This window comes from Piliocolobus tephrosceles, chromosome 12 (assembly GCF_002776525.5).
Source record: "Piliocolobus tephrosceles isolate RC106 chromosome 12, ASM277652v3, whole genome shotgun sequence".
In the NCBI taxonomy this organism is placed as follows: Eukaryota; Metazoa; Chordata; class Mammalia; order Primates; family Cercopithecidae; genus Piliocolobus; species Piliocolobus tephrosceles.
Genome location: NC_045445.1, coordinates 50,243,178 through 50,267,055, shown reverse-complemented (window position 1 = coordinate 50,267,055; position 23,878 = coordinate 50,243,178). Strand labels below are relative to the sequence as shown.

The 23,878-nt window shown below is 41.8% G+C and overlaps 2 protein-coding genes and 1 long non-coding RNA gene across 3 annotated transcripts in view; 2 read left to right on the top strand and 1 right to left on the bottom strand.

The window, feature by feature from the left end:
* RAB9B (RAB9B, member RAS oncogene family) overlaps positions 1-193 on the bottom strand; it is an 85,156-nt gene extending 84,963 nt beyond the window's left edge. Inside the window, exon 1 of the mRNA XM_023201550.2 lies at positions 97-193. The gene's annotated coding sequence lies outside the window, so the exon portion shown is untranslated. The remainder of the gene's footprint in view (positions 1-96) is intronic.
* Positions 99-23,176, top strand: LOC111535136. Its single transcript, XR_002729327.2, has 3 exons — positions 99-568; positions 7,387-7,537; positions 20,282-23,176. It is a non-coding gene; the product is annotated as an uncharacterized LOC111535136 (long non-coding RNA).
* On the top strand, positions 9,330-10,252 carry LOC111535132 (solute carrier family 25 member 53-like). The gene is given in 2 exon segments (XM_023201544.1): positions 9,330-9,408; positions 9,411-10,252. Coding segments are annotated over 2 exon segments (921 nt in total).
* Positions 23,177-23,878: the final 702 nt, after the last annotated feature.

Here is a 23,878-nt window from a genome sequence, read left to right as displayed (position 1 = left end):
TGGCAGTTACTGATTCTCCAAGCCAGGCGCCGCCCAGTCCTGGCGGGGCTTCCGCCACTCCTCTCCGCGCCGGGCAATCGCGCGCTCTTTATTTACCTGCGCTCCATTGTTGGGCAGCTTATGCTCCCGCGTGGACAGCTCTGTTTCGCCTTCCGGTCCCCGTAGCTCTTCTGGGGAACAGGATCGCTGGCGCCTCCTGGGCCGATAAACGACCCGGGGCTGCCCGGCCCAGCGAATGTTTCGCACGACCGCCCAGTGACAGGTAGTCGAGTCGAGGCAGCGCGGTTCCCAAGGCAGCCACGGCTGCGCCCACCCTCCAGTTCGAAACTCCGGGCAGTCGCGGTTGCTTTCAGTCTCTGCCCGTTGAGACAAAAGAGCGTGACAAGACGCTCGACGCGGCCAATCACCGGAGCGAGGGGGCTGACTCCCCGCGGATCCTCTGGCCCCGAAGCTACTGCTAGCACGACTCGAGAGCTGGCGGACCGAGGCTGAAGCAGACAGGCGCGGGAGCCGGCGCGGCGTCAAGTGCAGCTCGGACGCACGGACCAGGCCCATTTCCCTTTCATCTGTGAGTTTGCTGCTACCCCATCGCTTCCCTTCTCCCCATCCCCTTCCGCCTCGGCTCTGCTCCGGGCTTTGAGACCTGATACCTTAAACACAAGGTGGGACGGAAACCAAGTGAACAACGAGAGTTCCTCACCTTTGTATAGGGGGAAGGGGGAAACAGCATTTACTGAGTGCTTTCTGTGTGCGGATGCGCCTGTACGGACGTCTCCTTTCTTATCAGCAGCCGTGTGAGGGAGGTAGCAGCGTACCCATTTAACAGGAAAGGACTGAAGCACCCAGGCAGTACAGTTAGGAAGTGCAGAGCTAAGAGCTCACACCCAAGTCGACATATCTGGCTTCAAAGGCTGCCCCTTGCCAACACTCCTCTATTCTGTTAGATTAAGGGATAGTGGAGAAAAGCCAAGGCCAGGATGGGAGGACCAACTTGGGACTGCATAGAATTAGTGAGCAAGAACCGTTATCTCCATTTCACAGATGAAGAAACTGAGCCAAAGACAGAGAGGTTAAGCGTCTTGCACTGTATCCTGCAGCAAAGAAGTTACAGCATCCAATTTAGCACCTGTATGTTGATCTCTAGATGCTAATTCTTTGCCCTGCAGGGTTGTCTGAAGAGCATTTTTGCACAGGTAGTCTCAAACCATCTCAACAGCAGTCTCGATGTGATGATAGTGCTGAGGGAGGGGGTGAGGAGGTAGTGGGGAGAGAGCTGAGGGAAGATGAAGGCAACCTTTATGGTGCCCATTGTACAGAAGAGGAAACTCTTCTTGGCACTCTTCTTTCGTTAGTTTTTTTTTTAATACTTTTTTTATACTACAAAAGCTGCCTGTTTTATAAAAGCAACATAATTTCGACAGCCCTTTGTGACCCCAAGGGAGGCAAGGCTCAGAGAGGTAAAATGATTTGTCTGAAATTACAAGGTGAAGTCAAAATTTGGACCGAATCTCTGAATCCAGAACCCATACTATTAACTAAAGTATGAGTAAAAAGTGGGCTGCCTCAGAATCATTTTGGAGAGCTTGTTATAAATGCAGATTCCTGGGCTTTACCCCTGGGGGATTTTGATGTACTAGGACTAGGCGTGAAGAGTGTGATTTGTAGTTTTAACCAGCCCTGTAGTTGATTCTGAGGTGTAGAGAGATTCATGAACCACTATTCTAAACACCACTACGTGATGCTGAAGGTTATAAGTAAGTGGGCCTGTCATCAGTGTATCTGTCCATGGCATATCTGTCATGAAATGTAACTGCAGAGCACAGGTTCCTACCCGCGGTCCTTCCTGGAATTGTATGCAAAGAATCTGGACTCCGTACATTCTTCCGAGTCCACAGCTTTGCAGATTTTCAAATGGGTCTGTCATAATGTCTTCCTTCTTCAAGCCATGCTTGATGAAGTGTGAGAAATAAAACCCCATTTAACCTAACCCCCAAACCACAGCTCTCTGTTGCTGATATAGCTCTTTCATTTCCTGGCTTAAGGACAGGTTGCTAGGTTGCCCTTCTGTGAGCTCTTCAGGGGACTTCTCCTTTGCTGGATTTGGCATCACTGGCCCCAGAGAAGGAGCAACTCCATGGAAACGGCATGCAGGGTTGTCCAAAGTGAATGGCCGTGAAGGCAGGGCTGGAAAACCTGCTCCATTTTCCCCTGACTTAGAGAGCAGGTATTACTTCCTTTAGGTATAGTGTGGCTAGGAGGCTCCTGTGGGGCCTGTTCTTGATTCCTGATGCTTGGAAGCAAGTGAACAGTCTGATACCCTTCCACTGCCGTTGGCTTCATCTTCAGCCTGCCAAGGCACTTCACTCACTCATTTCCACCCTCTTATTTACAACTCCAAGATCTAGAGTTCCTTGGAGTAAACAATACAAATTTGGAGATGAAGCACCTTCCATCTCAGGATTGTGGACTGTGGATGGAACAGTGGGATAGTGGTGGTGGAAGGTGGAAAATGTGGATGTATGGAGAAGGCAGGTTGCTCACCTCGCACACTCAAGGGTGATGCTGGCAGTAGCGCTTAGGTTTCCTTCAGACTTTTGCTTCTGCTCCCCTGTCCCGTGACATCTGACTCTTGCCTCCCAGAAGACTCTTGTTCAGTGTTTAAATTGGCTTCATCACCAAATTAGGTATTTGCAGCTGGACTTGGTAGGAGTGGAATCACATAAGACCAAGAATAAGTCTCAGAGCTCGGACAAAAATAGTGACAGGAAATGGACTGTGTAAAGGTGCCAGGGTTGGGCTACTGGAACAAAGTGAGGGACTCTTTGTGCAGGGATGGGGGCGTATTTGCAACCTGGCTCCAATTGAATACAGGACATCCTATCTCTGGCCTCATGTGTGTGAGTGTGTTCCAACTGATGGCTCCAATGAGACCACATTTTGTAATTTTAACACATAAACCTTAAAAGCTTGAAGGTTTGGAGATAAAGCTTTCAGCTGAAACAATAATAGCTGCCTTTGGCTGCCTTCCTCCTTTGTGCCAGGAACTTTCTATCTGTTATCTCATTTAAGCTTCTGAGCAACACTGTTGAGATAGCCATTGTATCCTATTTTGCAGAGAGGGAAACTGAATTTCAGGGACGTTAAGTAACTTGTGTTAGGCTTAAACTTTTAAGTGGAGGCACTGGGACTGCAGGCCAGGGATGTCAAACTCCAAAGCCCATGAAAACTCTTCTTTGTTGCCTTCCAAAAAAGTCTAAAATGCATTCTGCAGATGACCTAGTTCATTAGACCAATTGCGGCCTTTAGAATAATTTAGTTGTTATCTTGCCTTTATTCCTATTATCTCTTTATTTTTTTATTTTTTTTTGAGATGGAGTCTTGCACTGTCGCCCAGGCTGGAGTGCAGTGGTGCGATCTCGGCTCACTACAAGCTCTGCCCTATTATCTCATTATTTATTTATTTATTTATTTATTTATTTATTTATTTATTTATTTATTATTAGTGTTATACTTTAAGTTCTAGGGTACATGGGCACAACATGCAGGTTTGTTACTTATGTATACATGTGCCATGTTGGTGTGTTGCACCCATTAACTCGTCATTTACATTAGGCATATCTCCTAACGCTATCCCTCCTCCCTCCCCCCACCCCACAATAGGCCCCAGTGTGTGATGTTCCCCATCCTGTGTCCAAGTGTTCTCATTGTTCAGTTCCCACCTATGAGTGACAACGTGGTGTTTGGTTTTCTGTCCTTGCCATAGTTTGCTGAGAATGATGGTTTTCAGCTTCATCCATGTCCCTACAAAGGACATGAATTCATCCTTTTTTATGGCTGCATAGTATTCCATGGTGTATATGTGCCACATTTTCTTAATCCATTCTATCATTGATGGACATTTGGGTTGGTTCCAAGTCTTTGCTATCTTGAATAGTGCCACAATAAACACACGTGTGCATGTGTCTTTATAGCAGCATGATTTATAATCCTTTGGGTATATACCCAGTAATGGGATGGCTGAGTCAAATGGTATTTCTAGTTCTAGATTCTTGAGGAATCGCCACACTGTCTTCCACAATGGTTGAACTAGTTTACCATCCCACTAACAATGTAAAAGTGTTCCTATTTCTCCACATCCTCTCCAGTACCTGTTGTTTCCTGACTTTTTAATGATTGCCATTCTAACTGGTGTGAGATGGTATCTCATTGTGGTTTTGATTTGCATTTCTCTGATGGCAAGTGATGATCAGCATTTTTTCATGTGTCTGTTGGCTGCATAAATGTATTCTTTTGAGAAGTGTCTGTTCATATCCTTTGCCCACTTTTTGATGGGGTTGTTTGATTTTTTCTTGTAAATTTAAGTTCTTTGTAGATTCTGGATATTAGCCCTTTGTCAGATGGGTAGGGTGCAAAAGTTTTCTCCCATTCTGTAGGTTGCCTGTTAACTCTGATGGTAGTTTCTTTTGCTGTGCAGAAGCTCTTTAGTTTAATTAGATCCCATTTCTCAATTTTGGCTTTTGTTGCCATTGCCTTTGGTGTTTTAGACATGAAGTCCTTGCCCATGCCTATGTCCTGAATGGTATTGCCTAGGTTTTCTTCTAGGGATTTTATGTTTTTAGGTCTGACATTTAAGTCTTTAACCCATCTCGAATTAATTTTTGTGTAAGGTATAAGGACAGGATCCAGTTTCAGCTTTCTACATATGACTAGCCAGTTTTCCCAGCACCATTTATTAAATAGGGAATCTTTTCCCCATTTCTTGTTTTTGTCTTATTTGTCAAAGATCAGATGGTTGTAGATGTGTGGTATTATTTCCAAGGGCTCTGTTCTGTTCCATTGGTCTATATCTCTGTTTTGGTACCAGTACCATGCTGTTTTGGTCACTGTAGCCTTGTAGTATAGTTTGAAGTCAGGTAGCGTGATGCCTCTACCTTTGTTCTTTTGGCTTAGGATTGTCTTGGCTATGCGAGCTCTTTTTTGGTTCCATATGAACTTTAAAGTAGTTTTTTCCAATTCTGTGAAGGAAGTCATTGGTAGCTTGTTGGGGATGGCATTGAATCTATAAATTACCTTGGGCATTACGACCATTTTCACGATTTTGATTCTTTCTATCCATGAGCATGGAATGTTCTTCCATTTGTTTGTGTCTTCTTTTATTTCATTGAGGAGTGGTTTGTAATTCTCTTGAAGAGGTCCTTCACATCCCTTTTAAGTTGGATTCCTAGTATTATCTCATTTTTAAAAATGAAATTACTAATATAACTTATGGAGCAACTTATATACCAGGAGCTGTGCTAAGCACTTTCCATACTTTGTCTCATGCATCCTTCATGACAATGATTTTACATATAAAGATACTGAGAATCAGAGAGGTGAAGAAACTTGGCCAAGATTATAAAGCTAGGAAGTGACATAGTGAAATTCAAACCCAGGGCTGGCTGAATTCAGAGCTCATGTCTGTGCCCTAGGACACAATGCAGTGGGGAAGACAAATGTGGTCCTCATTCTAAACGGGCTCCTCTCTGTCAACCACTGCTCTATTTCCTTCTCACCACATGGAGTAGGCCATCCCCATGCACAACTCACACTTTTAAGCCTATGTGACTTAGGTCACTTTCTCAGCCTAGAATGCTTGCTCTCACTCCTCTACCTAAGCTACTCTACTCAGGTAAGGACTGTGTCATATGCCCCTTCTCAGAGAAGTTTCTTGGGTGCTCCTCGTCCCAGGAGGAATAAATTGCTCTTGTCTTTTTGCTTCCACCTTCATTAGTGTACCCTTTATTTTGTCTTTCTGTAGAGTTTAGCTCATTGTTTACCTGTCTCCCCTACTAGATTCCCAGGCACTTGAGGGTAGGCACCAAATTCTATTCACTCTAGCTCCATGGTGGTTTACCCACAATGATTTAGTGGATGATCAGTACATGTTTGTGAGCTGACCAAAGGACTGGCTGAGAGATGCCCTGAATGAACAGACAAATGCATTCATTTGTGGCTGGATCCTGGGGCAGTCACACAGGCTATCCATGTGGACTAGACTGGCTGGGAGAATCTGGAATCCCCTGGGCTCATTTTACTAGGCTGTAAACATAGGAGGCAGGTCAGGGTACAGGTGATATCTGCTCAAGGCCAACTCTAGGTCCATTCTGTGGTCTGTACTTTGAATTCATGTCAAGGGGCCAGGCTCTCCTAGATTATTTATGTTGCGCCTTCCCATTCGTGGAAGAAAGGGCTTCTCTGCCTCCCTTAGGAACACAAGTTGTGTTCCTACATGCCTCTTTATCTGCTTCTGGCTGTCCTGAGAGTGTCTGGAAAGAGCATGCGCTCTGTGGAGACAGATAGTGAGGTCCAGAAGCATCTTTTTTTGATATCTTTTATCGAGGCCACCGTGTTATGGATTCTCAACCACTTTATCTCATTTTATGTTGTTAATCTCTGCCACAATGTTTTGAGGTGGGTCTTAATGTCCCTGTTTTGTAGCTGAAGAACCTGAGACTGAATGAAATGTCTTGCCCGAGGTCACACAATTAAGTAAGTGGCAGAGGCAGAATTCAGTCTTGGGTCTGTCTGCCCTTTCCAAAGCCTGGCATCTTAACAGAAAATACATTGGAGAAACATGATCTTCACTCCCATAAAATGGAAAGGATTGGATTTATACAATGGATTACATATTTAAGGTGAGATGTTTCTCAATTATTGATCACTTTTAGTCCCCCGCAATGATTTACAAAAATGGCAGAAGGAGTCGGAGATTAAAAAGTACAATTCCTCTATCAAATACTGGACTACTGGCCTGAATGCCCCCATATCAACTCCCTCTGACAGATATGGTATGGAGATGACTACAAATTATTTTACCCTTTCTGCTCCTTTTACAGCTCAAGTGGGTAAGGCTCCAAGATGTTACTGAATTTCTAAAGGTCACACATCAAGTTAATAACAAAACTCGCTTAGAATGCTAGTATCTCATACTACCCCACCTGCTTCCTGGCCTTTCTAGGGTAGATGCAATAGTTGGGAGTCCTTGCACTGCCAAATCCTAGCCCAGTTTTCTTTCTGCTAAATCACCCTACCTTATGGCGTCAGTGAACATATGTTTATAAATGGTAGGGAGGAAGTGGAACATTATTGCACTCTGAGGTAGAAGAAAGGACAAATATTTGCCTCACCACCTGTCCTTATTTAGGTGAAGGTAAGACTTTGGAAAGAAGATCTTTGGTAGGAGAGCTGAGGACTGTTGGGGGCTTCTGTGGATTTAGCGGCCTGGGTATCTGGGAGGAGTCCCCTTTGGCTCTGGAGAAATGGAAGTGGGGCTGCCAGGGGCCAGAGGTGCCCCAGAGGGATGCAAATAGTGGGCCTCTTGAACTTTTACTCCTGTTCATTTCTCAGCTAAACGGTAAGAGGCAGAGGGGCCTTCCCAGTGTACTGGCCATGAGCGTTAAGGAGGCTGAGGCTTAAGGCCATCATGGAATACGGAGGACGGGGAGGTGGTGATGGGCCAAGCGCAGGAGGCTGAGCCTCCATATCTCTCCACCAAGAGGTGAGTGTGGCTGGGAGTGGTGGTAAAGTGAGATTGTGGGAAAATGGATGGAGCAGGCGGGTATGAATGAGATTGTGGGGATATGGATCGAGTGGGGTGGGGTATGAATGAGATTGTGAGGATATGGATGGAGCAGGGGGGATTGAATGAGATTGAGGGGATATGGATGGAGCGGGGGGGTATAGAATGAGATTGTGGGGCTATGGATGGAGCGGGGGGATAGGAATAGGATTGTGGGGAGATGGATGTAGCAGGGAGAAGGGGCTAGGGAAGAGCAGAGCTGATGGGAGTGATTCTGGAAGGAGTAGTATGCCAAGGTGGGTTCTTGGCCTGGCAGCCCTGGGAAGGCTGCATTGGGCTTCTTGCAGTGTGTGGCTTCTACTCCTCCCTGGGGACCTCCTCCTGGACTCTGTGGTCCTTCATCGGTCTGCTAGCTTAATTAGAGTCCCAACCTTCACGCCCCCCCCACCACATAGCCCAGGGTTCTGAGGGAAACCTGTGGGTCCGCTGTTCCTGCCAGGCTTCCTGTCCCTGTCTGTGTAGATGGAAGCCCTCCAGACTGGCCATCACGCCCCTCCCCCTCTCCCCTGTCCTCCTGCCCCACACCCACACAGCTCTGTGCTCTTTCCCTGAGGTGCCAGCTCTGGCTGCTGCACACCCTGTCTCGTCAGCCCAGGGACCCCCTCTTTCCTTCCCGGCAAACTTCCTCAGATCTGCTCTGAGCATTCATTTTTTTTTCTATCCCAAAGTTCCTTGATATGTCGTGGCTTCCAAGTTGCTTCTCATACTAGCCATCTGCTTCCCGGCCTTTCTGGGGTAAGGAGCAATAGTTTGGAGTCCTTGCACTGCCTATTCTATATAGTATAGTGGTTCTGAGCCAGGAACACTTTTGCCTCCCAGGGGACATTTGGCAAGGTCTCAAGATATTTTTGGTCGTCACACTGGGTATGTCACCACTGGTGCTACCGGCACACACTGAGCCAAAGCCAGGGAGCCTCTGAATATCCTCCAATGCACAGGACAGGGACCAAGAATAAAAAATTATCCTGCCCAAAATGTCAATAGCACAGAGTTTAAGAAACCCTGCTCTGTTATATAACTACAAGTCTAAAAGGTTAGGTTTGGAAATTGCCAGGTGTTGATCCTTCAGGCACTGAACTTCCAGTAGTAGCTGCTCTTTCCCTTTCCCACTTGCCGGAGAGGGGCTGGGCATTGCCATGAAACATCTACAACTTGGGCAGGAATCTATGGAGAGAAAGGTGAAGGGAGATTCCCCCTCTCCAAATTTAATACCAACTTCTAGAGAAAGCATTGCACTTCAACTGTTAAATGCCTTTCTTCTTCTGCAAGATAGTGCCAGTTTTTTTTTTTTTTGAAACACAATAGCAACTTATTATTCTAGTAGTTTATAAAATGGACAGTTTTATGTCGTGAAAGTTGATGCATTAGGTTTTGGAGTCTTCCCCTCCTCTATTTCATGTTCTTTAGTTGTAATCCTTCTTTGAATATTGGAATATTTGCTGTGTCAGCAAAATACTGTAGTGGTGGCTCTGTTCAGAAAAACTGATTGCCTTTCTTTTAATTTAAGGTTAATAAATCCTTAATTTCTTAAGGGTGTGCTTATATATCAGAAACTGGCTCAAAGAGTTGCTTGTTTCTGTCGAGCTGAGTTTCTTAGGATTCATTTCCAATTAAGCAATGAAAATGCTTGCCAACAGAATGAATTGGTCGGTCTAATCTCTTTTTTTCCACCCTTGCCTGTTTCTTTCATCTGCACACAGTTGTCTTCAGCATGGGGGAGCAGAACCACTCTCCCAGGAAGGAGCTTCAGCACAGGACATGTGCAGAGGCTCCAGGAAAGAAAAGCTGGCATCCCAGGCCTATGCCCTTGGGGCCGTTTCCAACTCTATGTCTACTTTTCTGACCTTTCCTATCTATAAGGTTGTGTTCTGGCAACAGATCTATGCCATGGCAGTGTCAGAGGCTGTGAGACAGCTTTGGCACGAAGGTCCTCAATACTTCTACCGGGGAATCTACCCTCCTCTTCTCTCCAAGACGTTGCAAGGGACTCTTCTGTTTGGGACTTATGATAGCCTGCTGTGCTTTCTCTCTCCTGTTGGGCCACACACCCTGGGACACCGCTGGGCTGCAGGGCTCATGTCTGGCATGGTGGAGGCTGTGGCACTCAGCCCCTTTGAAAGGGTGCAAAATGTGCTCCAGGATGGTCGCAAGCAAGCTCGCTTCCCCAGCACCTTCAGCATTCTTGAAGAATTCAATTCTTATGGGCTTTGGGGGCGGCTGTCACAGGGCTACTACCATGGTTTCTGGCCTGTCCTGGCCAGGAACAGCCTGGGGAGTGCTCTATATTTTTCTTTCAAGGACCCCATCCAGGATGGCCTGGCAGAGCAAGGTCTGCCCCATTGGGTTCCTGCCTTGGTGTCTGGTAGTGTCAATGGAACAATCACCTGCCTAGTTCTGTATCCTCTGATTGTGCTGGTTGCTAATATGCAGTCCCATATTGTATGGCAGAACATGCCAAGCCTGTGGGCCTCTGCCCAAGATGTGTGGAACACTCGGGGTCGAAAGCTGCTCCTGATCTACCGTGGAGGCTCCCTGGTCATCCTAAGGTCCAGTGTGACATGGGGCCTCACTACGGCAATCCATGACTTCCTGCAGAGGAAATCACACTCCAGGAGAGAGCTGAAGACTGACTAGCTGCAGAAAGTGTGGCCATGCCATCTTTGTTATTCTAAATCTTCCCTGCTTGGTTCTATGTAGCTTACTTCTTTGGCTCAGTTGCCTAATACAGCCATCCTTTAGCATCTGTAAACTCATTGCATGGGAGAAGTTCCCAACTACCAACCTGTTGAGCAAGGACAAAGCCCAACAGGATTCCTTAGTCAAAAAGAAACGTTCGCCCCAGTCTCTCCACAGCTTCAGTAGCCTCAGAGCCAGGAGGCCTTTAAATAACGTGTAACACAGATTAAGTGTCATTCATTTAAGGAATTCCTTGGCAATAAGCGGAAACTTAAAAGATGACCTTACTTAGGTACTTTGAGCTCTGGGACCCCTCTAGGTGTCCTCCAGACCAAATTGAGTGGAACTCCAATTTCAAAGAACTATGCTTTACTTTTAGGATGGGAATTCCATAAAACTTCTCAGATGGCTACATTTTCATGATATTGTTCACTGCCTCTGCCACCACCTCTCACTTCTCAAGGCTGTGGGTTCTACTTTCAGGGTAGCAGCTGTGACTGGAAATCCCAAATTAGGCTTGCGTGAACTCATCAGGTACCACAAGAACTAGTGGGGCTGGAGATGGGAGTGCGAAGAAGTGTGGCCCATGGATGGAAAGGATAAAACTTTGAAAGAAGAGATTTAATTACATGCAAAATAGAAACATTTGCTATAGTCTGCTTGGTGTTATTTGCTAGGACATTTCTGACAGCAAGGTGATAACATTGCCTAGAAACCATTTGAGTTTCCCTAAGAAACCTGGAAGTGAAGTGACCATATCTCTTCACAGATAATTGCATATTTTGTTGATGTGGTAAATGTAGTTAGTATGACATAAAGATCAGAAATCTTAGCCTGTCATTCACAGCCTTTCAAAATATGGTCCTCATATAACTTTCAACATATTGTCACTCCACTTACATAAACCCCAAACACTAGCCATAATAAACTCTTGTTCTCTCCCCAGACATTCCATGAACTTTCCCGTGGCCATACTTTGGCCCAAACTATTCTTTCCACCTGCAGCGCTCCTTCTTCACATGCCAGTCTACCAAAATCCTTCCAGCTCCTCAAAGCCCAGTTCAGAGGTCACCTTCTCTATGGAGCCTCTTGATTTCCCCCAACTGAATGCGACATTAGTCTCTGTGATGCCCCTTTCTAACAGCACTTCATACATGGTACTGATTCTATTGTGTCACTAATCTCATGTGACTCTGTTCTTGTATTCTTCAATACCTCCTACTAGACCATAGAACTTATTGAAAGCAGAGATTCTTGTATGCATTTTTAAATCTTCCATTGTGCCTAGGTGCTCAATAACATTGGTCGAATTATTGAATTGATTATCAAGCTGTGATGTGGTATATCCTCTGGGTGCTGTCCCTTGTACACGAAGATAAACTTATTGACTCACTGTCAGCAGGACACATGCCTTTGGGCTGTGTTTTTGTTTTCTTTTAATAGTGGATTTAGTTTTGTGCTAATGATAATGATGCTTCTACTGATGATAATAATAATAATAATAATAATAATAATAATAAATAATAATAATAATAAATTACTTTCAACTGGAACATTTGATGAGTTTGTGTTACTGATGGCATGTTTGCTATTAGCACCAGTTCAGGAACTGAAATTTCACAAACAGATTCACAATGTATAACTGTCCTATTTGTTTCAACTCTGGGATTTTGAGGATTTCCAAGATGACATGTGTTATAGTTTCCCCCTACAGATAATTTTGTATTTTTAGTAGAGATGGGGTTTCTCCATATTGGTCAGGCTGGTCTTGAACTCCCAACCTCAGGTGATCCACCTGCCTCGGCCTCCCAAAGTGCTGGGATTATAGGCATGAGTCACCATGCCCAGCTTCCATATGAAATTCAGGGTAGTTTTTTTCTAATTCTGTGAAGAAAGTCAATGGTAGCGTGAAGGGAATAGCATTGAACCTATAAATGACTTTGGGCAGTATGGCCATTTTCATGATACTGATTCTTCCTATCCATGAACATGGTGAACATGGAATGTTTTTCCATTTGTTTGTGTCCTCTCTTATTTCCTTGAGCAGTGGTTTGTAGTCCTCCTTGAAGAGGTCCTTCACATCCCTTATAAGTTGGATTCCTAGGTATTTTATTATCTTTGTAGCAATTATGAATGGGAGTTTGCTCATGATTTGGCTCTCTCTTTGTCTATTATTTGTGTATAAGAATGCTTATGATTTTTGCACATTGATTTTGTATCCTGAGACTTTGCTGAAGTTGCTTATCAGCTTAAGGAGTTTATGGGCTGAGAACATGGGGTTTCTAAATATACAATCATGTCATCTGCAAACAGAGACAATTTGACTTCCTTTCTTCCTATTTGAATACACTTTATTGGTTTCTCTTGCCTGATTGACCTGGCCAGAACTTGCAATACTATGTTGAATAGGAGTGTTGAGAGAGGGCATCCTTGTCTTGAGCTAGTTTTCAAAGGGAATACTTCCAGCTTTTGTCCATTCAGTATGATACTGGCTGTGGGTTTGTCATGAATAGCTCTCATTATTTTGAGATATGTTCCATCAATTCCTTGTTTATTGAGTGTTTTTAGCATTAATGGGTGTTGAATTTTATCAAAGACCTTTTCTGCATCTATTGAGATAATCATATGGCTTTTGTCATTAGCTCTGTTTATGTGATGAATTACATTTATTGATTTGCGTGTGTTGAATCAGCCTTGCATCCCAGGGATGAAGCTGACTTGATTGTGGTGGATAAGCGTTTTAATGTGGTGCTGGATTCGTTTTGCTAGTATCTTATTGAGGATTTTCACATTGATGTTCACTAAGGATATTGGCCTGAAATTTTCTTTTTTTGTTGTGTCTCTGCCAGGTTTTGGTGTCAGGATGATGCTGGCATCATAAAATGAGTTAGGGAGGAGCTCATCTGTTTCTATTGTTTGGAATAGTTTCAGAAGGAATGGTATAAGCTCCTCTTTGTACCTCTAGTAGAACTCGGCTGTGAATCCATCTGGTTCTGAGCTTTTTTTGATTTGTAGCCTATTAATTATTTCCTCAATTTCGGAGCCTGTTATTGGTCTATTCAGGGATTCAACTTCTTCCTGGTTTAGTCTTGGGAGAGTGTAAGTGTCCAGGAAATTATCCATTTCTTTCAGATTTTCTAGTTTATTTGCATAGAGGTATTTATAGTATTCTCTGATGGTAGTTTGTATGTCTGTGGAATCAGTGGTGATCTCTCCTTTATCTTTTTTTTATTGTGTCTATTTGATTCTTCTCTCTTTTCTTCTTTACTAGTCTGGCTAGAGGTCTATCTATTTTGTTAATCTTTTCGAAGAACCAGCTCCTGGATTCATGGATTTTTTGAAGGATTTTTTGTGTCTCTATCGCCTTCAGTTCTGCTCTGATCTTAGTTATTTCTTGTCTTCTGCTAGCTTTTGAATTTGTTTGTTCTTGCTTCTCTAGTTCTTTTAATTATGATGTTATGGTGCCGATTTTAGATCTTTCCTGCTGTCTCCTGTGGGCGTTTAGTGCTATAAATTTCCCTCTACACACCGGTTTAGCTGTGTCCCAGAGATTGTGGTACTTTTTATCTTTGTTCTCATTGGTTTCAGAGAAGTTATTTATTTCTGCCTTAATTTCATTATTTACACAGCAGTCATTCAGGAGCATGTTGTTTAGTTTCCATGTAGTTGTGCGGTTTTGAGTGAGTTTCTTAATCCTGAGTTCTAATTTGATTGTACTGTGGTCTGAGAGACTGTTCGTTATGATTTCCGGTCTTTTGCATTTGCTGAGGAGTGTTTTACTTCCAATTATGTGGTCGATTTTAGAATAAGTGCTATGTGGTGCTGAGAAGAATGTATATTCTGTTGATTTGGATGGAGTTCTATAGATGTCTATTAGGTCCACTTGGTCCAGAACTGAGTTCAAGTTTTGAATATCCTTGTTAGTTTTCTGTCTCGTTGATCTGTCTAATATTGAAAGTGGATTGTTAAAGTCTCCCACTATTATTGTGTGGGAGTTTAAGTCTCTTTGTAGGTCTCTAAGAACTTGCTTTATGAATCTGAGTGCTCCTGTATTGGGTGCACATATATTTAAGATAGTTAGCTCTTCTTGTTGCATTGATCCCTTTACCATTATTTAATTCCCTTCTTTGTCTTTTTTGATCTTTGTTGGTTTAAAGTCTGTTTTATCAGAGAGTAGGATTGCAACCCCTGCTTATTTTTGCTTTCCATTTGCTTGATAAATCTTCCTCCATGCCTTTATTTTGAGCCTATGTGTGTCTTTGCACATGAGATGGGTCTCCAGAATACAGCACACTGATAGGTCTTGACTCTTTATCCAATTTGCCAGTCTATGGCTTTTTAATTGTGGTATTTATCCCATTTACATTTAAGGTTAATATTGTTATGTGTGAATTTGATCCTGTCATTATGATGCTAGCTGGTTATTTTGCCCATTAGTTAATGCAGTTTCTTATAGTGTCGATGGTCTTTATGTTTCAGTTTGTTTTTGCAGTGGCCGGTTCCAGTTTTTCCTTTCTGTATTTAGTTCTTCCTTCAGGAGGTGTTGTAAGGCAAGCCTGATGGTGACAAAATCCCTTAGCGTTTGCTTGTCTATAAAGGATTTTATTTCTCCTTTGCTTATGAAGTTTTATTTGGCTGGATGTGAAATTCTGGTTTGAAAATTCTTTTCTTTAAGAATGTTGAATGTTGGCCCCACTCTCTTCTGGCTTGTAGGATTTCTGCAGAGAGATTTGTTGTTAGTCTAATGGTCTTCCCTTTGTGGGTAACCAGACCTTTCTCTCTGGCTCCCCTTAACAGTTTTTCCTTCATTTCAACCTTGGTGAATCTGACAATTATGTGTCTTGGAATTGCTCTTCTCGAGGAGTATCTTTGTGGTGTTCTCTCTATTTCCTGAATTTGAATGTTGGCCTGTCTTACTATGTTGGGTAAGTTCTCCTGGATAATATCGTGAAGTGTGTTTTCCAACTTGGTTCCATTCTCCCCATCACTTTCAGGTTCGCCGATCAAACATAGGTTTGTTCTTTTCACATAGTCCCATATTTCTTGGAGCCTGTTTTTTTGTTCCTTTTCATTCTTTTTTCTCTAATCTCGTCTTCATGCTTCATTTTATTAAGTTGATCTTCAATCTCTGTTATCCTTTGGAGGAGAAGAGGCTTTCTGGTTTTTGGAATTTTCAGCCTTTTTGCATTGTTTTTCCCTCATCTTCGTGGATTTATCTACCTTTGGTCTTTGCTGTTGGTGACCTTTGAATGGAATTTTTGCGTGTTTGTCCTTTTTGTTGCTGTTGATGGTATTGCTTTCTGTTTGTTGGTTTTCTTTCTATCAGTCAGGCCACTCTTCTGCAGGTCTGCTGGAGTTTCCTGGGGGTCCACTCCAGACCCTGTTCATCTGGGTATCACCAGTGGGGGCTGCAGAACCGCGAAGATTGCTTCCTGCTCCTTCCTCTGGAAGCTTTGTCCCAGAGGGGCACCTGCCAGATGCCAGCTGGAGCTGTCCTGTATAAGGTGTCTGCTGGGAGGTGTCTCCGTGTCAGGAGGCACGAGGGTCAGGGACCCACTTGAGGAGGCAACCTGTCCCTTAGCAGAGCTAGAGCACTGTGCTGGGAGATCTGCTGCTCTCTTCAGAACCAGCAGGCAGGAATGTTTAAGTCTGCAGAAACTGCACCCACAGCCGCCCCTTCTTCCAGGTGCTCTGTCCCAAGGAGATGGGGGTTTTATCTATAAGCCCCTGACTGGGGCTGCTGCCTTTCTTTCAGAGATGCCCTGCTCAGAGAGGAGGAATCTAGAGAGGCAATCTGGCTACAGTGACTTTGTGGCACTGCAGTGGGCTCTGCCCAGTCAGAACTTCCCAGAGGCTTTGTTTACACTGTGAGGGGAAAACCTGTCTACTCAAGCCTCAGTAATGGCAGACCCCCCAGTCTCCCACCAAGGTCGAGCGTCCCAGGTCAACTTCAGACTTCCGTGCTGGCAGCAAGAACTTCAAGCCAGTGGATCTTAGCTTGCTGGGCTCTGTGAGACTGGGATCTGCTGAGCAAGACCACTTGGCTCCCTGGCTTCAGTCCCCTTTCCAGAGGAATGAACGGTTCTGTCTTGCTGGTGTTCCAGGCTTCACTGGGGTATGAAAAAAAAAACTCCTGCAGCTAGCTCAGTGTCTGCCCAAACAGCCGCCCAGATTTGTGCTTGAAGCCCAGGGCCCGTGTGGTGTAGACACCTGAGGGAATTTCCTGGTCTTTAGGTTGCAAAGACCTTGGGAAAAGCGTAGTATCTGGGCCAGATAGCACAGTCCCTCATGGCACAGTCCTTCACGGCTTTAGGGAGGGAGTTCCCCAACCCCTTGAACTTCCTGGGTGAGGCGATGCCCCACCCTGCTTCTTCTCGCCCTCTGTGGGCTGCACCCACTGTCTAACCAGTCCCAATGAGATGTACCGGGTACCTCAGTTGGAAATGCAGAAATCACCCACCTTCTGCATTGGTCTCGCTGAGAGCTGCACACTGGAGCTGTTCCTATTCAGCCATCTTGCCCAGGAGTCTTGCATTCCTTTTTTATAGCTCAATACTATTGAAATGTGTACATATACAACATTTTCTTTATCCATTTATTGACTGATGGACACTTAGGTTGATTCCATAACTTGGATCTTGTGAATAGTGTTGCAATAAACATAGGAGTGCAGATACCTCTTCAATATACGGTTAAAAAATTTTGTTTTGGAAATATACCCAGCAGCAAGATTGCTGAATCATAATGATAGTGCTATTTTTAGTTTTTTGAGGAACACCCATACCGTTTTCCATAATGGCTGTACCAACTTACATTCCCAATAACAGTGTATAAGAGTTCCCCTTTCTCCACATCCTTGCCAGCATCTGTCATTTTTTTTTTTTTTTGTCTTTTTGATAATGGTCATTTTAACTGGGGTGGGATGAAATCCAATTTTTGACTGTTACAAAACAGAACTACCATGATTTTTCTTGGTAATGTACATAAACACAGATATCTCTAGGGGATTTATGTAGAATTCTGGTTTATGGAAAATGAGCACCTTCAATTTAATTGAATGATGCCTAACTTTTCCTAATGGCATGTACCAATTCACACCCTTACTAGCCAGGTTTAACAGTTCCAATTGCTCCACCTGGTGGTCAACACTTAGTATTATCAGACTTCTTAATTTTTGCCTATCTAATGGGTGTAAATGGCATCTTATAATTTGATTTTCCTGATGACTAATAATGTTGAGCATCTTTTCACAAGCGTATTGAATGTTAGTATTTCCTCTTTTGTGAAGCATTTATTCAAGACATTTGCCATTTTTTCCTGTTGAGTTGTGTAACTTTTTCAAATTAATTTGTAGAAGTTGTTTTAATTTTAGTTCTTTCTCCTTTATATGTGTTCCATATATTTCTCCCAACTTTGTCACTTATTTTTCCATTTTAATGATTTCTTTTGATAAACATAAGTTCTAATTATAAGATAGATATCGAAGTTATCAATCCTTTTTTATGGTAAGTGCTTTTTGTGTCTTTTCAATGAAATCTTTCTATACCCCAATATCATGAAGATATTCCTTTATAATAACATTTAACATTTTTATAGTTTTGACTTTCACATTTATGTTTTGAATATACTTGGAATTAGTTTTCATGTAGAATATGAGAATAGAGGTCCAATTTTTTCTTTATGAATATCCAATTGCCCCAATATCATTTGTTGAAAAGTCTTTTCTTCTCCCATTCAGTTACAATGTAACTCTGTCAAATATCAAGTGTTCATATATTCTTGGGACGATTTCTGACCTGTCTGTTCTATTCTACCAGTTTATTCATCTAATCATGTGCCAATACAGCATTGCCTTGTTACCTGTAACAGTAATAATAATAAATGTCTTGATATCTGATAGGGAAAGTCTTCCCACCTCATTCTTATTCCTCAAGAGTTTCTTAACTATTCTTATCAATATGCACAGAAATAGATGCTGAAATTTTCCTTTCACAAAATTACTGTTGAGATTTTAATTTCAGCAAAACTTAACTGTTGAGTTTTAATGTAAACAAAAATAATGGTTGAAATTCTAGTTTTAATGTCTCTCCAAGTTTCATAATATTCTACATAGTGTTCAACATATCTTTTTTGGGATTTTTATTTTTTGCTTAATTTTTAAACCATTACTAACAGTAAAGCAGATTATCATAAATGGGATTATAATGAGTTTCTTACATATAATGTCCTTCTATTTTAAGAGAAAAATATATATCTGTTAAGAAATCAATTTATATGCGTTGATGCCTCATGTTGACATATTCAGTGTAACATATATTGATTAATATTATCTACTATGTTATTATCTATACAAATGCCACTAATTCATTAGGTTTTTCAAAAAGTAAACAGCAAACCTTAAAAAATTTATTATGATAATGGAGATGGAGTACAAAAAGGGTCAACTCTGAAATAGAGTACATGAAAGCTCAAGATACCTGTATCCAACTGCCTACTTGATATTTTCACTGAAATATAGGCATTCCAAACTTAATATGTCAAATATTAAACTATTTATTCTCCTTACCAATCTGTCCCTAGTCTTTCCACTTTCAATGGTATCATCATCTTCTGGTACTTTCAACACAAAGGATACTATCATATAGGGAACGTGACTCTCTCACTCATTACTCTATTTCCAGTGCCCAGATTGTCATGCACATAGTAAGTGTTCAATAGATATAGAATGGATGAATGGGCCCTGCCCTCCAAACATGTTTGATTAAAAATCATTCAAGAATATACACAAAGTAGTATATGAAAAAATGACAGAAGACTTCTGTCCTTTCTTTTCAATTATTAGAGCCACAGCCTTAGTTCGGTCTTTCCTGATTTTATACCTGAAAAACTGCCACAACTCTTTTTATTGGCTCTTCTTTTCACCTTCCAATGTTAATAGTTTACAAGATAAAATCCAAACCACTTGGCATGACATTCAAGGTCCTCCATAATCTGACACCAGCCTACCTTTTTCACCTCATTTTCCTCTACTTAAATATTATGAATCTTGATGTCCCAACTACACAAGAATACTAGATGTTTCCCAAGTGTGCCCTACATTTCTCTTTGTTCTTCTTTTCTCCTCTTCCTGGAATTCCATTGCCCCCATTTCTTACTTCAACAAATGCTATCCATTTTAAAAGACCCAATTAAAATGTCATTTCCTCTATGCAGGCTTCTTGGACTCTCTCAAGTAGAATTAGGCTTCCCTGTTTTCCACTTTCCCCTGGTACTTATCAATCTTGATATAACATTTAAAATCATAGATGTCATAGAATTATAGTATTAGATTTAGAAGTGGTCTTGGTGATCATGTGATCTGACTTCTTCATGTTATCAAGGGCCAGAGCTAGGAGAATCCAGGTCTTTTAATTTGCCTTGACTCGTGATTATGTATGTACGGATTTTTTGTCCTCTACTTGACATGTCACTGGGCAGAAATAGGGTGTTATTCATCTTTGTGTTTTTATTCATGATATGTAATAACATCTATTGCACATAGTGGATATACAATAAATATGTTTTAATTGACTTAAGATCAGAGGGATGGATAAAGTAGAGGTACCATTCGTAGTATTGTACTCTGTACCAGGTACTATGCCAAAGTTTTACAAGAATTACCTGATTGATCACACAATCCTATGAGATAAGCACTATTTGTAGCTTTATTTGCCCAAGACTTCATAGCCAGTGTAAAATCTGGACGAAAATCAAATTCCTTTGGCTCCAGATTCTTTGTTCTTAGTCATTGTGCTATAGTGCAAAACAACAAGGTGGGAACTCAAACATTTTGGGTTTAGAATATGATTGATGAATGAATTTGGCATGAAAGACTAACTTTAATTTCCTGGAGGACATAGCAGCTGGGTTTGGGAAGACAGTTTGGGACTATACTGTGGAAGGCTCTGAGTGCCAAGCATGGTGTGAGAAGTTACCTCCCTTCCCTAGCTCTCCATCTGCACCAGTCTAGATCACCGTCTGAGGCCCAGCTCAAACAGCACGTATTGTTTGAAGACTTCCAGAATCTTCCAAGTCACAATGAATTTCCCCTTCTCCCACAGCACTTTGTTCATACCTTTATTATAATACATAATATTTCTTTCTTTTATTTTTTTGAGACGGAGCCTTGCTCTGTTACCCAGGCTGGAGTGCAGTGGCGTGATCTTGCCTCCCTGGGTTCAAGCAGTTCTCCTGCCTCAGCTTCCGAGTAGCTGGGACTACAGGCATGCACCACCATGCCCCACTGGTTTTTGTATTTTTAGTAAAGATGAGGTTTCGCCATGTTGGCCAGGCTGGTCTTGAACTCCTGACCTCAGGAGATCTGCCAGCCTCGGCCTCCCAGAGCAATGGGATTACAGGCATGAGCCACTGAGCCCAGTCAATATGACTTTCTTAACAGAAATATTTTGTGGCTGTGTCTGTTTTCTTCACATTTTATAAATTCCTTGAGAGCAGGCACTTTATTTATGATTGTATACCTCTTTTCATTTCACAACTGATACATAGTAGATGCTTGTCTTAGTCCATTTTGTGTTGCTATAAGTGAATACCTGAAACTGGGCAATTTACAAAGAAAAGAGGTTTATTTAACCCATGGTTCTGCAGGCTGGGAAGTTTAAGATTAGGCAGCTGCATCTGGTAGCTTCTGATGCGGGCCTTGTACTGTGGCAAAACATGGCAGAGAAATGCAAGGGAAACCAGGTCCCTGCAAAGAGAGTAAAACACCAAACATGAGACGCAACCTCACTTTACAACAACTTGCACTTGCATAACCAATCCAGTCCCACAAAGAGTAAGAACTGACTCACTCCCACCAGACTGCTTTAATCCCTTCATGAGAGTGAATCCCTAGTGACCCAGAAGGCTGTTAAAGATTCCACCCCCTCTCAACACTGTTACATTGGGGACCAAGTCTCAATATCAGTTTTGGTGGGCACAAACCATATTCAAATCATAACAATGCTCAATACATGTTAGTTGAATTAAATGTTTCATTAGGAGAATATAGACATGAATAAAGCATGGTTTCTGCTCTCAAGAGAAGCCAACATTCTATCAAGGGAAACAGTACATTATTCCACATGAGAAGCTATACTAGTGACATGTATAAAGCATGAGGAATTCAGTGATCAATTAGAAAATGCAATAGGAAAAATAACCCATTCGTGATATTCCCAACATCTGTAAGGCAGCTAGGAAGACAGCTAACAAAGATGTATAAACCATTATGCAGAAAAGTATGAGATTGTACTAAAGAAAATTTAATAAAAATCGGAAAGTGGAGGAATATACTTGTCAAGAACTACAAAAGGTATAGAATTTGATCCTATTTACAAAGTTACAAATTAACCTGACACACACAGTTTCATGTATTCTGTCAGAAGACATGAGAATCTTGCGTGAGAGGCAAAGGACTTTATTACTCAGAAAAAGCAGTAGCTAGAACTTCCTGTTGGCTTGTGTTCGTTCCCAATGCCCCCTAAATCCCACAAGGGCAATGCAAAGGACCAATGATGGATGGCTGCACAGTGGGTTGCATTACAGGAAAGAAACAATACATTTGGAGGATCCACCGCTTTTATAGAAAATGGAAATAAGCCTGCTGTTTGTGATGTTTCCCCATCCTTCAGGGTTTCTCACTGAAAACATGGTCTTGAGAATGGCCAAGGTGAAGAGTCATCAGTGCCTTACATTTTTGGCATAATCAGCAAGAATATGCATGAATGCTTAGGGGCCATGATGGGTTGTCTTTCCCAAGAATACTCCATTTGTATGTGTGGAGACTTTAAGTCAGCAAATTGGTAATTCTTCTCAAATTGGTCCATAAATCCAATATTATTCCAATCAAAATATTAACAGGTCATTTTTTTTGTGGAATTTGAAACACTGATTACAAAATTGGAAAAGGCACATATAGTAAATTGTTATATGAAAGAAGTGACATTGCAAAGGAGTGAAAAAACGATGAATAATTTAATAAATGTGATTGGGACAGTTGTTTCCCTTCTCAGAGAAAAATCTAGATCCATGCCTTATACAAAATAAAGTCTAGATGTATAAAAGTCCAAAGTACAAAATTGAAATCTTAAAACCAATAAAAAATCATGTCCTCAGAATAATTTCCTAAACAAAATCCCAAAACACAAGTTTTAAAGGAAAAGATTGATATATATTTGATTCCACAAACATCGTATAATGAAAAAAATGAGAAATAACGATAGTGTTAAAAGACGAGCAATGATTGGTACAGGATTTTTGGAAAGCTAGTTGGCTCTATCTACTGAAGCTGAACCTATGCATTCCCTATGACCAGCAACTCCACTTCTTGGTGTATACCCAAGAAAAATGCATATGCATATTCACTAATGACATTATGAATATGCTCATACAGCATTATTTGTAATAGCCTCACACTAAAAAAAAAAACCCGTGTCCACAAACAGTAGAATGAATAAATAAATTGTAGTATATTCATACATTAAAATGTAGCACATAATGGAGAATTAACTACAAATTCACGACAACATGGATGAATCTCACAAACCTAATGTTGAGCAAAAGAATCCAGACACAGAGGAGTATATACTGAAATATCCCATTTATTTAAAGCAGAAAAGAGGCAGAACTAATAGTCAGGAGAGTGGTTATCATCCTTGGGCATAGTGACTGGAAAGGGGCACAAAAGAAGCTTGTGGCAGGGCAGGGGGAGGTTGGTAATGTACTGTGTCTTGATCTGAGAGCTGGTTATATGGGTGTCTTTACTTTGTGATCATTTATCAAGATGTACACCTAAGATATGTATGTATGTCTATTGTACTTGAATAAAACATTTTGAAAATCTGCCTAACAGGATACTTTCTTATATATGGCTCTCACTAGTAGAGTTGCATGCATACCAAAAGTCATGTGTTTCCTCAAACAGGTTTATTTCAGTTACATTTGTTGTAAATGAACATAATATGTATGCAAAAAAGAAGACCAGCAACAGATTTAGAGAAACTTTTTGCAACATATATTGCTGACCAATAATTTGATACAGAATATGTAAAGAACTCCTAGGAAGCAATACTTAAAAAACAAACAACTTAAAGGACGAATAGGTAAATGACCTGAAAAGGTACTTCACAGAAGAGGAAATGTGTATAACCAGGAAACCTATAAAAAGATGCTTATCCTTTTTCACGTCCTTTACAGGGACATGGATGAAGCTGGAAGCCACCATTCTCAGCAAACTAATATAGAAACAGAAAACCAAACACCGCATGTTCTCACTGATAAGTGAGAGTTGAACAATGAGAACATTTGGGGACACGGAGGGGAACATCACACACTGGGGCCTGTTGGGGATCGGGGGGCAAGGGGAGGGGTAGCATTAGGAGAAATACCTAATGTAGATGACGAGTTGATGGGTGAAGCAAACCACCGTGGCACATGTATACCTATGTAACAAACCTGCACGTTCTGCACATGTATCCCAGAACTTAAAGTCTAATTTAAAAAAAGATGCTCATCCTCATGAAATAATCTGGGACATACAGATTTAAA